General features: G+C 51.0%; 1 protein-coding gene across 9 annotated transcripts in view; it reads left to right on the plus strand.

Annotated features, from left to right (window-relative positions):
• The first annotated feature begins 1,178 nt into the window (after positions 1–1,178).
• LOC102924399 (stimulated by retinoic acid gene 6 protein-like) overlaps positions 1,179–13,544 on the plus strand; it is a 42,051-nt gene continuing 29,685 nt past the window's right edge. For 2 of the 9 annotated variants that reach the window (XM_042271106.2, XM_076564150.1), the window contains exons 1-2: positions 1,179–1,486; positions 10,838–10,913. In XM_042271106.2, coding sequence (XP_042127040.1) covers positions 1,467–1,486; positions 10,838–10,913 — 96 coding nt within the window. In that variant the 5' untranslated portion in view covers positions 1,179–1,466. Of the gene's footprint in view, positions 1,487–3,538; positions 3,742–10,837; positions 10,914–13,544 lie in introns of those variants that run through there. The other 7 variants (XM_076564147.1, XM_076564145.1, XM_076564146.1 and 4 more) reach the window with 7 other exon arrangements.

A 13,544-nucleotide genomic window follows, 5' to 3' on the forward strand; every position in this document is an offset into this window, starting at 1 on the left:
ACATGTCTGGGGTCAGAAGCCAGGCAGCTGCCAGTCAGACATGGAGACAGCAGAAAATAAGATACACAGAAAGAAAGAAAGAAAGGAAGAAAGAAAGAAAGAAAGAAAGAAAGAAAGAAAGAAAGAAAGAAAGAAAGAAAGAAAGAAAGAAAGAAGGGAAGAAAGAAAGGGAAGAAAGAAAGGGAAGAAAGAAAGGGAAGAAAGAAAAGGCAGAAAGAAAGAAAGAAAGAAAGAAAGAAAGAAAGAAAGAAAGAAAGAAAGAAAGAAAGAAAGAAGGAAAGAAAGAAAGAAAGAAAGAAAGAAAGAAAGAAAGAAAGAAAGAAAGAAAGGTAAAAAGCCCCAAGGCAAAACATAGATGAAAAGAAACAGGTTAAGTTGTTAAGAGTGTGGTGGTGGCTGCCTTTCATCCCAGCACTCAGGAGGCAGAGCCAGGCGGATCTCTGTGAGTCTACGGAGTGAGATCCAGGACAGGCACCAAAACTACACAGAAAAACCCTGTCTCAAAAAACAAACAAAAAACAAAACAAACAAAAAAAGCTAGCAAGAAATGAGCATAAGATAGGGCCAGGGCTAAGAAGACTAATAATATTAAGTCTCTGTGTCATGGTTTGGGAGCTGGTTGGGAGATTAAAAGAAAGCCTGGTAGGGGGGGGCACTCAGCCCTCCTGCACCCACCCCACAAGAATCTTTGTTGGGTGTTTGCTCCTAGATGCCAGTGTGGCTGGAGCCTGACCCTGGGGGGTGGGTGGGGTAGAGAGAACCACCAAGTAGCAGCCTTACTTTCTGCCCAAGGAACGGGAATTCTGCCCAGGGATGGGGCAGCTAGCAGGCTCCGCCATGTGGCTGGGGGTCCGTTTTGAACTTGTCCCTGTTCACTTCTCCAAGCAAGAGGCCAGGTGCCGGTGTCCAGGGAGAACCTCTAAGCCACCGATCCTGGTTTATGGCCTGGAGGCAGAGTCCTAGTTTATTACCTATAATATTTTTTATAGCTGGCCAAAGGCACAGAGCTGCCCAGCAAAGCCTCCACATACAGCTGGGAGGTGGGTGGTCCTGGGACCACAGCTGGGGTGAAGGGGGCAGCAGAGGGGCCCCAGGAGGAGGCGCCAGAAGAGAGGTGGGACAAGAAGCCGAGCGGTGTTGTGAAACCAGGAAGAGAACTGCCGCCTGATTTCACTCCTGGGTAAATGTTTGACGGGATGTTTGCCTTTTCTCTGACTTTTGGGTCTACGAATCGAACTGGACAGAATGCTAGTTCATGGGAAGCCATTACAAACAAGAGCCTGAGAAATAAAGAAGCATCCACGAGCAGCAGCATCCAGAGACAGCAGCATCCAGAGGCAGGCCACCTATAGCAGCAGCATCCAGAGGCGGCAGCATCCAGAGGCGGCAGCATCCAGAGACGGCAGCATCCAGAGGCAGCAGCATCCAGAGGCAGGCCAGCCGCAGCAGCAGCCCTCCTCAGCAAGATGCTTGCAGCCAGCACAAGGTGAGCGGCAGAGGCTGAGATGGGACATTCCAGACAGCCAGGTCCTCTTTGCTCTTTTGATGTTGCTGATTGACAGACACTGGAGAAAGGCATGGGCTGGCTAATTTGCAGGCAGGCAGGCAGACATGGAAAAAGGAGAACTGTAGTAGATTTCCTCCATGTTGGTTCAGAGCCATGGTAAGTGGGCAGAGCCCAGGGAAGGACTCACAGGCTCCTACCTTGGAATCCTGTCTCCATGGTTTCTCACTAAGGTTTCTTCACCTATTACTCTGGTGTAAAACTTCCTGTCCTTCCTCCCCTCTTTAATCGATGCTTTATACTTGTGCACATTTATGGCGTGCACTTTGAAGTCTTCATATGCATATGGCACACTGACTTGACCTCAAACATTTATCATTTCTTTGTGATAAGACTCCCTCGCTCTGCATTTTGAAGTATATAGCTGATATGTTAACTCTAGTCACCCTTCTGGGCCACGGCACAGCGGCACCTTTTCCTCTTAACTGTAACTTTAACTGTAACTGTTTGTAGTCCTGGCTCACCGCTTGCCAGCCTCCTCCTCCGCCCTCACTGCTGTCCTGCTCTGTGCTTGTGTGAGCCAGGCTTATCTAGACACCTATCTGAATGAGGTCATGCAGTGTTTGTCTTTCTGTCCCTGGCTCATTTCACTTCCTGTAATGTCCTCCAGAGCCATCTGTGGTCTCAGATGACAGGAGTTTCTTCTTTATTTGAAGCTAAATGGTGTTGCATCATATGGACGTACCGCATTTGTCTCCTCGTCCACTGTTGGATCCCGGTGGAGTCCATATCTTGGCTATTGTGAATATTTATTAGAATAAACAAGGGTTCGGGTATCTCTTGGACATGCTAGTTCATTTCCTTTGTTTCTTCGCCGGTGGGATTGTGGACTCCTAAGGAAGTTGTATTTTTGGTTATTTTAGAGTCTGTCCATGCCATTTCCCATGATGGTTGTGCTGATTACCCCGAGTGTCTAAGAGTTCTCCTTCCTCCTGGCCTCAGCAGCATCCCCCCCCCCCCCCCCCCCCCCGCTATCTTGCTGAGAAGAGCCATTCTGACAGGGTGGGTGAGCTCACAGTTCTGAGGGGATCAGAGAACTGAAACGGGAAGGACAGAGAATCGGGGAAGTCCTGCCCGGGTGGGGAACGAAGATTTTCACTCTGACCTGGAAACATGGTGGATGAAGAAGAGAAAACAGGCCCCCTGGGGGCACAGGATCTGCTCAGAATGCTGAGGGCTCCCAAAGAAGACAGGAGAGAGGGGAGCCATGGAGACAAAGAGGACATGATGAGTGTCACCTAGAAAAGCAGCACAGGTAGACCGAGCAGGCTGAGTATCTCTGGATGTGGGAAGGGAACAGTGTGCTGGAGAGCCCAGGAGAAGCTGTCCCTCTCTCCCCATGTCCCGAGTGCGCTCTGTGGTCAGGAGAGAAGAGAGAGGCTGAGCTGACAGGGGCCTGATGCCATCAGATGTGAGTTTCTAGAAAGGTCCCTCTGGTCCACAGGGAGGATGGGTTACTCTATGGTCTTAGTGAATGTGATGACAGCCTGGGTTATGAGCATAGACAAAGATGAATGGATTTCATGGGGATGGAGAAGACAGCCAGAGCCACTCTGGGTCTGTGATGTGCCCGGATGGGGAGGACTTCAGAGGATGAGCTGGTTAGAGGGCTGTGCAGTTGGGGCGGGCTGACCTGTGGCTCCGTGGGACACTCTGCTCCCCAGGAGGCAGGCAGCTCTCCTGCAGGCTGTGCTGAGGGGACCCTCTTGTGCCAGTTGCTCCGCCCTCTTGACCTTCTTACAATGTCAGTCCTGTCCCCAAGAGCTTCATTCAACCACAGTCTCCTCCCTGGCTATGGACCAGCCAATCAGGGCCCTTCTCACTGGAGGCTGGGCCTGAGCATGCTGCTCAGGCTTTTCTCCAAACAGAACACAGGATCATTTCCCCTGCAAGAACCCTGGCCACAAACTCTCTACCAGAGTCTACGTCCAAGTGTCTGACTATGCTTCCCAGCTGGAACATTTACACTGCGTTGGACTTTGAACTCTGCTACCCAGGGGCACTTTGGGCTTTTCCTCGGCTTCTCTGGAGTTCGCTGTGGGGTTGGGGAAGCGGCTAGCGGGAAAGGGGCTAGAAGAACATCTACCTACCCTACAGGATGTGGTGACCGGTCCTCTTTACTGTTGCTTCCATTGGGTGGAAGGACATGAGCGGAGTGCTGCTGTGTCGGGCAGATGGTAGGGAAGGGCTGGAGATGGCTCAGTGGGTGGAGCACACTCCTCTCTTGCACGGGACCTAGGTTCGGTTCCCAGCACCCATGTCCGGTGTCTCACAACTGTTTGTAACTCCAGCTTCAGGGAGCTGGATTCTCTTATGGCTCCTTGGACACCTGTACATATGTAAATACACACACACACACACACACACACACACACACACACACACACACACACACGCACACACGCACTCACACACGCATTTTCTTTAATCTGTATGGGTGTTTTGCTGTAATTATGTCTGTGTACCGTGTATATGCCCTGTGCCTATGGAAGCCAGAAGAAAATATCATGTCCTCTGGAACTGGAGTTACAGAAGGTTGTGGGCTGCCTTGTGGGTACTGGGAATTAAACCCAGGTTCTCCCAAAGAGCAGCCAGTGCTCTTAACCCACAAGTGATCTCTCTGTCCCTGATAAAATAAATCTTTAAACAAAGAATGGTAGGGAGTAGAAATGGACCTCTTCCTTCCTTCTTTCCTTCCTTCCTTCCTTCCTTCCTTCCTTCCTTCCTTCCTTCCTTCCTTTCTTTCTTTCCTTTTTTTTTTCCATGATGGCTGCTCTGGGCTTTTCAGACACACATAAAAACAGTCACGCATGCTCCTCAAGGAAAGGCAGCAACCAGGAGCTGGCCATGGTCAGCCAGGAATGAACTCTAAATAAGTAGAGAGGTGGGGGTGAGAAGAAAGCAGAGGTCTGCACACAGAGAAGAGAAGTGGCCAGGGAGGAAACGGAAAGGAAGCAGGGCGTGTACACGTGGGCCCTTGTAATCCTTCTCCTGGTTCTTAGGAGCCGTTTCCCAGGGACCAGCTGAGACCAGAGGGTCTCTGAGCCCCAGCAACCGCAGCAGAGCTGGGGTGACACAGGGCCATTTTCCTGTGTGGCTTCTTTGATAGAAGAGGCTGGCAGCTCGAGGGGGCAGCCAGGACATCCGAGCACAGGTGTCCTGCTCGGGCTACATTGCTGGATCGGTCATGGGACCAACACCCTGGCTCTTAACGAAGTGAGGGACTGCAATCTACCTCATGGCAAGGGGCCCAGGCCAGGGAGTCCCTGATACTGTAGCCCTGTGACAGTGACTCACTGGGCAGAGGAGGGGAGGGGCCGGAAGGCTGATCCTGGGAGGAAGGGCACTCTCAGGAGAGTCGGCCAAGTGCTCTGGGGTCTGGGGAAGTCAGAACTATGGAGTCCCCTTCAGCTCTCCAAACAGCAAAACTAACTAACTAACTAACTAACTAACTAACTAACTAACTAACTAACTTTTCTCTTCCTCCTCCTCTTCCACTCCTGCCTCCTGAGTTTCTCTTCAATTTTTGAAGACAGGGTCTCACTCTGTAGCCCAGGCTAGCCTCGCATCCAATATATAGCCTAGGTTGGCCTCTAACTCCCTGTAATCCAGCCCCGCCCCTCAGTTTCCCTGAGGGCTTTGATTACAGGGTGAAGATGCCCAGCTGGAGAAAACCTGTTTATACTCAGGCTGCCCATAGCAGAGGAGGAGTGGAGAAAGGGGAGCCGAGGTCTTGGAGGTGGACCTCAAGTCAGAGGCTAGCCTGGGCTACAGAGAGAAATCCTGTCTTAATGTCACTTCCTTCACACTCCCACTCCCCAGAAAACCACCCCAAACTAAAACCAGCCTCACATGGGCTTGGATTCCAGAGACCACAGTGTTGGGATTTTGGGATTCTGGAAGAGGAGGTTTCACAGTTGGGGGGCTCTTTCTCCCTTCCCTCTCCCACTTCTTTCTCCCTCCTATCCATTCCCCTCCTGTCTCCTCTCATTCATTACCTCCCTTCCTCTTTCCTCAGTGGCCACACTAATTCCCACCAAGGGTCTTACCCTCTGCACCCTCACCAGCACTGGCTGCTCAGGGGTGCCCCACATTGGTAACTGTCTTTTTTTCTTATTTTAAGAAATGAAAGTTCAGATCATTTGCCCATTCTGAATTTTTTTTTTTTTTGTAAGTATCATTTTCCCTTTGTTACTGGCTCACTTGCTGGTTTTCAGACCTTGCTATTCACACACTTCTCTCTTTTTATCTGACTTCTTTTCCCCCTGTGCTGGCCATATGTTGGGGTGCCCAGATCTTTCTATCCCATAACTTTCCAGTGCTCTGCTCACGGTCCGCTCACAGTGTCGGCTCAAAGTGTCTGCTCAGGGTCTGCTCACACTCCTCTGGTTTGCTGGCACTGAATTTTTAATTTTCTCACTCTCAACTCCACTCCTGCTCACTCACAATTAATCTTTATCTCTATCTTCCAAATGTGGACACCCTCCTTTTTCTAGGCCATGCCCAAAGGCCGGGGTACAGCTGCCAGGGGCATGCTGGGAGATGTGTCATGACGGGCTCTTTACACAAAAAGAGGCACAGGTGTATGTGGGTTCGTTATAGATTATCCTGATAAAACAGATAGGCACACAGCATACACAGGGTTGTAAACACTCCCCGCTCCTTATCCAGTTCCACAGAGCCAGTTGGATGTCTCAATGCCAGCGTTGATCTTGGCTGATCCCTTGTCTCTGGGCAAGCCTTGGACCGCAGCTGGTCAGTGAACCCGATGTCGACATGAGTGGTGGTGGATGCTTTGTTTACATGAATGAGTCAGACAATGGACAAGAAGCAAGAAGATCCCAGTGAGAAAGCCCTGCTCCATCGTGATAGAAACTGCCTTCTGTTAAGCCATAGATAAGAGTTTTTGAATCTTGGAAGAACAGTACCTCAAAAGAAAACAAATCATTTTGGGGTGGCTCACAAAGTGGAGCTATAAGTATAACAGGCTTGGGGCTGGAGAGACAGCCCAGCCATCATGGGCACTGACTTCTCCTGCAGAGGACGCAGGTTCAGTTTTGACATGGTGGCTCATAACCTTCTGTTATTCCAGTTCCAGGGGACCTGATGACCCCTTCAGGCCTAGACATACATGCAGACAAAACATCCATACACATAAACTGAAAATACAGAGATCTTAAAAAGAAAAATAACAGATGTAAACATCTACATTATAGACATTTTCTCTACCATTTTTAGTCTTTCCATAGAACAGTCAACTCAGCCCTGATTGGCAGGAATCGCTGGATTCCCGCCACGGCTGATCCCAAGCCTCAGGGGTCAGGAGGGCAGTGTCCACAGTGCAGATGGGGGTGTACTCCCCAGGACGGAGGCATTTCCAGTCTTTGTTACTTACCCCTTTGGTGTCACTTCTTCAATCTTTCCTGTTTAGTTTTTGACAGTGGTGTTTAATAACTACCATGCGGTGTTCCTCATGGTGACCGCTGGTCCTGTCAGACCCAAGCCAGCCTTGGTGACACCTGTGCCCTCACATACATCACATTTTCTTTATTCATTTGCTAATTCCCTGACTTAGCTACCGAAAATAGTTCAGTAGCTAACAGAGAACATGGGAACAAACTTTCTTTTCCTTTGGATGTGCACACTCAGGAATGGTGTCACTGAGTGTGGTAGATCCACACTTAGTCAGCTTGTTTATTTTTAGACAGGGTCTCACTAAGTAGCCCTAGTTGGTCGTAGATCAAGCTAGTCTCTAACTCACAGAGACCCACCTGCCTGTGCCTCCTGAGTGCCAGCCTTAAAGGAGTGTGCCACCATGCCCATTTCTATGCTTAGATTCTTGAGGACCCCCTATACTGTTTTACCCAATGGCTACATGTAGATGTAGCCAACCGTCTTATTAAATAAGTAACACAGAACCAATGTAAAAGAGAAAGCCAAGAGGTCAGAGCTCAGAGCTAAAACCTTACCTTTCCTCCTGCGGTGGTCCTACCTCTTCAAAAGAGACCTACTTCCTGTGTGTTTGTCTTTAGATAGTCTTTCTGTTCTGCCTTCTCATTGGTTGTAAACCCAAACACGTGACTGCCTCTTCACTGTCTGAATGTACAGCCCTCCAGGTCTTAAAGGCATATGTCTCCAATGCTGGCTGTATCCCTGAACACACAGAGATCTATGGGATTAAAGGCGTGGGCCACCACCGCCATGCTCTTGCTATGGCTCTAATAGCTCTGACCCCCGGGCAACTTTATTTATTAATATACAATTAAAATCACATTTCAGTACAAATAAAACACCACCATAGCTACACTAATTTTTATTCCTACCAACACTCAGTATTACCCTCTCTCTATGGCCTCCCCAGCCCCATTATTGGGGTGCTCAGGGTGGTTCCACACTGGTTAACATACCGGTGGCCCACTTACATCTTCTTTTGAGAAATAAAAGCTCAGGAGGTTGGAGAGATGGCTCAGCAGTTAAAAGCACTCACTGCTCTTCCAGAGGACCCAGGTTCGATTCCCAGCACCCACATGGTGACTTGCAAACATCCTCCAGTTCCAGGGGCTCTGACACCGTCTTCTGACCTCTGCTGACACCAGGCAGGCACACAGTGTACTAACAGACCTGCAGGCAAAACACTCCTCTATCTAGAGTAAAATAAATACATCGTTTTTAAAAAGAATGAAAAATCCGGTCACTTGCCAATCTTTTTAAGGATGTTTCAATGCCTTTTCCCCCTCCACTAGCAGTTTACTTACTAGTTTTTAGATGCTGCCAGTCTGTATTTCTTATGTTGACTTTGCTTTCTTTCTCTTCCTGGCCGTTGTTGGAGTGACTGAACTTTTTCTTTCCTGTAACTTTGTCCTGTACTGTACTTTCTGCCTTTCTATTCTGGTGGCCTGCCACTGAACTGTTACTGCTTGTCTAGAAGTTCGTTTTTATCTAAGTCACAATGGGAGGAGACAGAGTCTGGACTCCCATGTAAACGGGAGAGTGGAACCAGCTGTCTGTTGTTTCTCTCTGCCCTCCAGGCGGATGTCGTTCGGTGCTTGAGTTGATGCCGGCTCAGACATCCTATCCCGAGGTACTTACCTGGCTACTGACCGTGTTTGCCGATTCTCCTGTTCTTGTTGCTTTTAAACCCTTCTTCATAGAGTCATTTTTTCTTATTGCCCTAGAATTTTCTCTAATTTTTTTCTGACAATTTATAATGGAAAATATTTTTCAGTTCTTGTGTTTATAAATATGCATTGACTGCATTATTAAATGGAATGTTACATGTGAACACATTTGGTATTTATATATTTAAAATAAATGTTTACATATTCAAATCCCCGGGGCTGAGAGAGAACTGTGTTTTGCCAGTCCCTTGGCATTCTTCTGATTTTCCTTGGAGGGCGCGCCCTCTAGTGTTCACTCCAGAGAGGGCATGTGTTCCCTCCACTTCCTCAGGAGGAAGGGAATGAATACAGTGTTCACTGAGTCCTTGGCTTCCTGGGGCGGGGATGGGGGTGGGGGTGAGAGGCGTGGGGGTGGGGAGGGCAGTCTTTTCCTGCAATGTCCTGTGTTTTGAGTGGGAGCTCATGTGTGCTTGAGAGTTCCACGGAGTATGCCTTGCCTGTGTCAGGAGCCTGGCTGTAACTGACGCCAGGTGGGGTTTCAGGCTGGCTTTCAGTGGGGGAGGGGAGGAAGAGTGTCCTGCTAGTTGCAACATTTCAGTGGCTGGCCTGTGAAGCTCCAGGCTCCCTCCAAGTGCTACTCCTGATGCGGCCACTGCCCTTCTCTCTGTGACCCATGCATTCTATACGGGAGATGTAAATACATTGTCCCTGGCTGGCCAGGGCCAAGGGCACGCTACTCGGGCTAAGCCATCCTGTCTTTCCTGCTCCTTTGTAAGCCTCATGTCAGCGCTCTGTGCCTGTTTCCAGATACACTCCGCTCTTGCTCACTGCAATTTACGGTGTGTGTGTGTGTGTGTGTGTGTGTGTGTGTGTGTGTGTGTATGTGTGCATGCACACATGTCATCATGAGCCTGTGGCGGTCAGGGGACAAGGTGCAGGCGTCCATTCTCTCTTTCCACCATGTGGGTCCTGGGGATTGAACTCGGGCTGTCAGGCTTGGTGGCAAGCCCCTTTGCCCGCAGAGTCTCACTGGCCCTGCTCTCGCTTCTCGCGTGGGTATGGAGCTTGCTCCATGCGGTCTCACACTCTATGGGCCTGCTGGCTGTTGGCTCTTTTCTCTTTGATCTTGTCTCAGCTCTGATCGTTCCTTTTTTTCTTTCAAGTATGGCCTCGTTCCTTCCTTCCCACCATGGAAGGGTTTTGTGTGGGTCAGAGAGACTGATGCATGTGCTCAGCTTACCTTCTTAACTAAGAGCCGAAGTGGAACACTTCTGTCTTACTTCTCACTGCGTGAGCCCTGCCCTCTGATATCTAGATATTTTGGATCTGTAGTGCAATAAACATAGGCTGCTAGGATTTTAAAGAATTCCAGGGGCTGTGTGTGTTCCTGGCCTCCCCTGAGGGTTGCTCTCCCCTGAGACCTCTGAGGGACAGGAGTCACTGGCTGCAGGATGCAGCCAAGGAGATGGCTGGCTGGGTGTACCGGAGTCAGGAATGGCAAGAGCAGAGATCAGAGGGGTGATGGTGTGATGGAGCCTAGAAAAGAGAGCATCTCTGTCAGGGAAAGCTGTCCTGTGTTTCTGCCTTGGGATCCCACCAGCCTTGTCCGGCACACTGAGGACACACACAGTGTATAATCAAATGGCTTCCTCCTGCCCCAGCAGCTCACTGGTGTTTCTGACCTTGTCTGTGAAAGACCAGGTCCACAGACTGACTTCCTGGGAAGTTAATGATGCTTTAGTCTGAGTCTTCTTGCTCACACAAGGCCCTTCCAAAGGCTCTGGGAAGGTGGGAAGGACTCTGGTTAAGGGATTTCATGGTCATTAGTTTCCCTTAAAATGTGAAAAACTCAGGCATTTCTGTAGTGTTCTGTAAAAAGAGCACCCCCCAAACCCAAATCTCCCATGACGGTGTCATCCAGAAATGAATAGGAGTCTTACTTAGTGCCAGTTCCAGGGATGCTGGATAAATCATCAGAGCAATGGATGGCAGCAGTCCTTTTGGGAAGACAGGGAGCGAGCAGGCTGGGTCTTGGGAAAGCAAGTAAGGAAGCTCAGACGGTCCAAACTCCTGAGAGCAATTCTGCAGACTGGAGTCAGGGCTGTCCCAGTGACTGCACATGACCCTGACGACATGACTTGTGGCTGTTTTCCAGGACCAGGCGGCTCAATGTCACCTGTGACAGCTCAGTGGACAGGGAGGTCTTCCTCCATTACTCCCTCATCCCGTCAGTAAGTATGGCAGCCCAGGGGAGGGGTACGGAGCCAGAGGCCGGGAGAGCCAGGGTGCAGCGAGGGAGGGGAGGTTGGGACGCTCCGCCACACAGCTCTTGGACAGGCCCGCATCACTCAGGGGAGAGAGCAAATGGTTTTCCTTCCAGAACCCCTGCTCCATTTCCTACAGTGTGCCTCCAAACACACAAAAGAAAGCAATGAGGGCCCAAGAGTCAGGGACATGGGACTTTTGGTTTCCTTTCTTCCTTTTTTGTGCACGTGTGTACAGGTGTACATGAACATGTGTGTGCATGGCTGTGGAGGCCAGAGGCGATCCAGGGTATTATTCCTCGGGTGCAGCTCACCTTTGGTTTTTGTTTTTCATTTTTGAAATTTATTTACTTATGAATGTTTTGTCTGTATGTATGTCTACACGCTATGTGCAAGCCTAGTATCCTTGGATCCTGGGGTTACAGATGGTTGTTGTGAGGTACCTGTGGGTGCTGGGGATTGAACCTAGGTCCTCTGGAAGCAGGCTGTGTTCTTAACTGCGTCCTCTCTCTAGCCCTCACCTTGTTTTTTTGAGACAGAGTCTCTCACTGAGACCTGAGGCTTGGTGATTAAACCAGAGTGACTAGACAACGAGCACACGGGAATCTGTTAGTCTCTACCTCCCAGTCCTGGGATTATAGACGTAGGCCACCACATCTGTCTGCTTGTTTGTTTTAATGTGGATGCCGGGGATCGAACTCAGGTCTGCATGCTTGGGCAGCAAGTGCTTTCCTAAGCTTTCTCCTCAACGCCCAGAAAGGACTTTCCTGAGGAAGTAAAGATGGCGTTAAGGTCACCGTGGAAGATGTAGTGAAGACGACTCCAGAGACAGGGAAAGCCTGTGCAAAGGCCCTGTGGAGGGTGGCGGGATTGCGGAGTGGAGAACTGAGAGGTGGGCGTCCAGGGGCCTGTGGAGCAGGGTTGGGCCAGGAGTGTTGGAAGCTCAAGCCAGTCTAGGCTACCCAGCGAGTTCAAGGCTCTTCTGAACAATCTGATGAGACATAAGACCCCACCTTAAAAAAAGAAGTAGAAAGAGGACTAGGCAGGTAGCTCCGTGGTAAAGCGCTTGCCCAGAATGTGTGGGACCCTAGAGTCGGTGTGGGGAGGAGGCAGGAGGGGAGAGTTCCAGGTTTGGGGTGGATGAAGGAACAGGGCGATGATAGGAACATGGTGAGTTTCGCCTGAAACATGCTGAATTTGAGAAGTTTTCAACAGAAATGCCCGCTGGGCAGCCTGACCGATCTGGAGCTCCTGGGTCAACAGGGCGGGGCCTGCAGACACCCGGATGCGAATCTTCTGTCATTACAAGTTTCCACTAGGGAGGAGAGTACGGACAAGGAAGAGAAGGCTTGGCCGAAGCCACAAGGAGCTGGCTGTCCAGAAGGCAGGGAAAGAATGAGCTGGGCGGGGGCTTGGGGGAAAAATGGGAAAAGCAAAAATGCATGTCTGCCTGGGGCACTGCGCGCAGAGGATGCTGGAGTCAGGCACTGCGGGCAGAGGACGCTGGAGTCAGGCACTGCGGGCAGAGGACACTGGAGTCGGGCACTGCGGACAGAGGACACTGGAGTCGGGCACTGCGGGCAGAGGACACTGGAGTCGGGCACTGCGGACAGAGGACGCTGGAGTCGGACACTGCGGGCAGATGACGCTGGAGTCGGGCACTGCGGGCAGAGGACGCTGGGGTCGGGCACTGCGGGTAGAGGACGCTGGAGTCGGACATTGCGGGCAGATGACGCTGGAGTCGGGCACTGGGGGCAGAGGACGCTGGAGTCGGGCACTGCGGGCAGATGACGCTGGAGTCGGGTACTGCGGGCAGAGGACGCTGGAGTCGGGTACTGCGGGCAGAGGACGCTGGAGTCGGGCACTGCGGGCAGAGGACGCTGGAGTCGGGCACTGCGGGCAGAGGACGCTGGAGTCGGGCACTGCGGGCAGAGGACACTGGAGTCGGGCACTGCGGGCAGAGGACGCTGGAGTCGGGCACTGCGGGCAGAGGACGCTGGAGTCGGGCACTGCGGGTAGAGGACGCTGGAGTCGGGCACTGCGGGCAGAGGACGCTGGAGTCGGGCACTGCGGGCAGAGGACGCTGGAGTCGGGCATTGCTGGCAGAGGACGCTGGAGTCGGGCACTGCGGGCAGAGGACGCTGGAGTCGGGCATTGCCTTGAACAGTAAAACGGCAGCCGGTGACGTCAGTCATGGCGCCTTCAATGCAATGACAGGGTCTGAGGGGCCATTAGAGATAAGGAAACCAAGAGAGCACATACAGACAATTCTCAAGAAGCTCCTGGTAAGAGTAGGATAAAGAGGATGCATCCACATCTACAGAAACGAAAGGGAGAAAGCTCTGAACCCTGACAGGCATGGCTGCCTCTCTACAGACAGAAACCAAGGTACAGGGAGGATGCACCTCCCTCCCAGCAGTGTGTGAGAGAGGTTGGACTTGAACCTCTGTCTGTGGTGGGCCACACAGAGGAAAGAAAGGTCAGTACAGAACCTTCTGGTAGCTCTGAAGTCCGTGGAGTTCAAGGTGTCACAGCAACTCTAAGCTCTCCGCTTGCTTGCATGTTCTTTTCCTGTGAGGCCCTGAGGCCACCCTGAGG

The sequence above is a fragment of the Peromyscus maniculatus genome, chromosome 2, assembly GCF_049852395.1.
Source record: "Peromyscus maniculatus bairdii isolate BWxNUB_F1_BW_parent chromosome 2, HU_Pman_BW_mat_3.1, whole genome shotgun sequence".
NCBI lineage: Eukaryota > Metazoa > Chordata > Mammalia > Rodentia > Cricetidae > Peromyscus > Peromyscus maniculatus.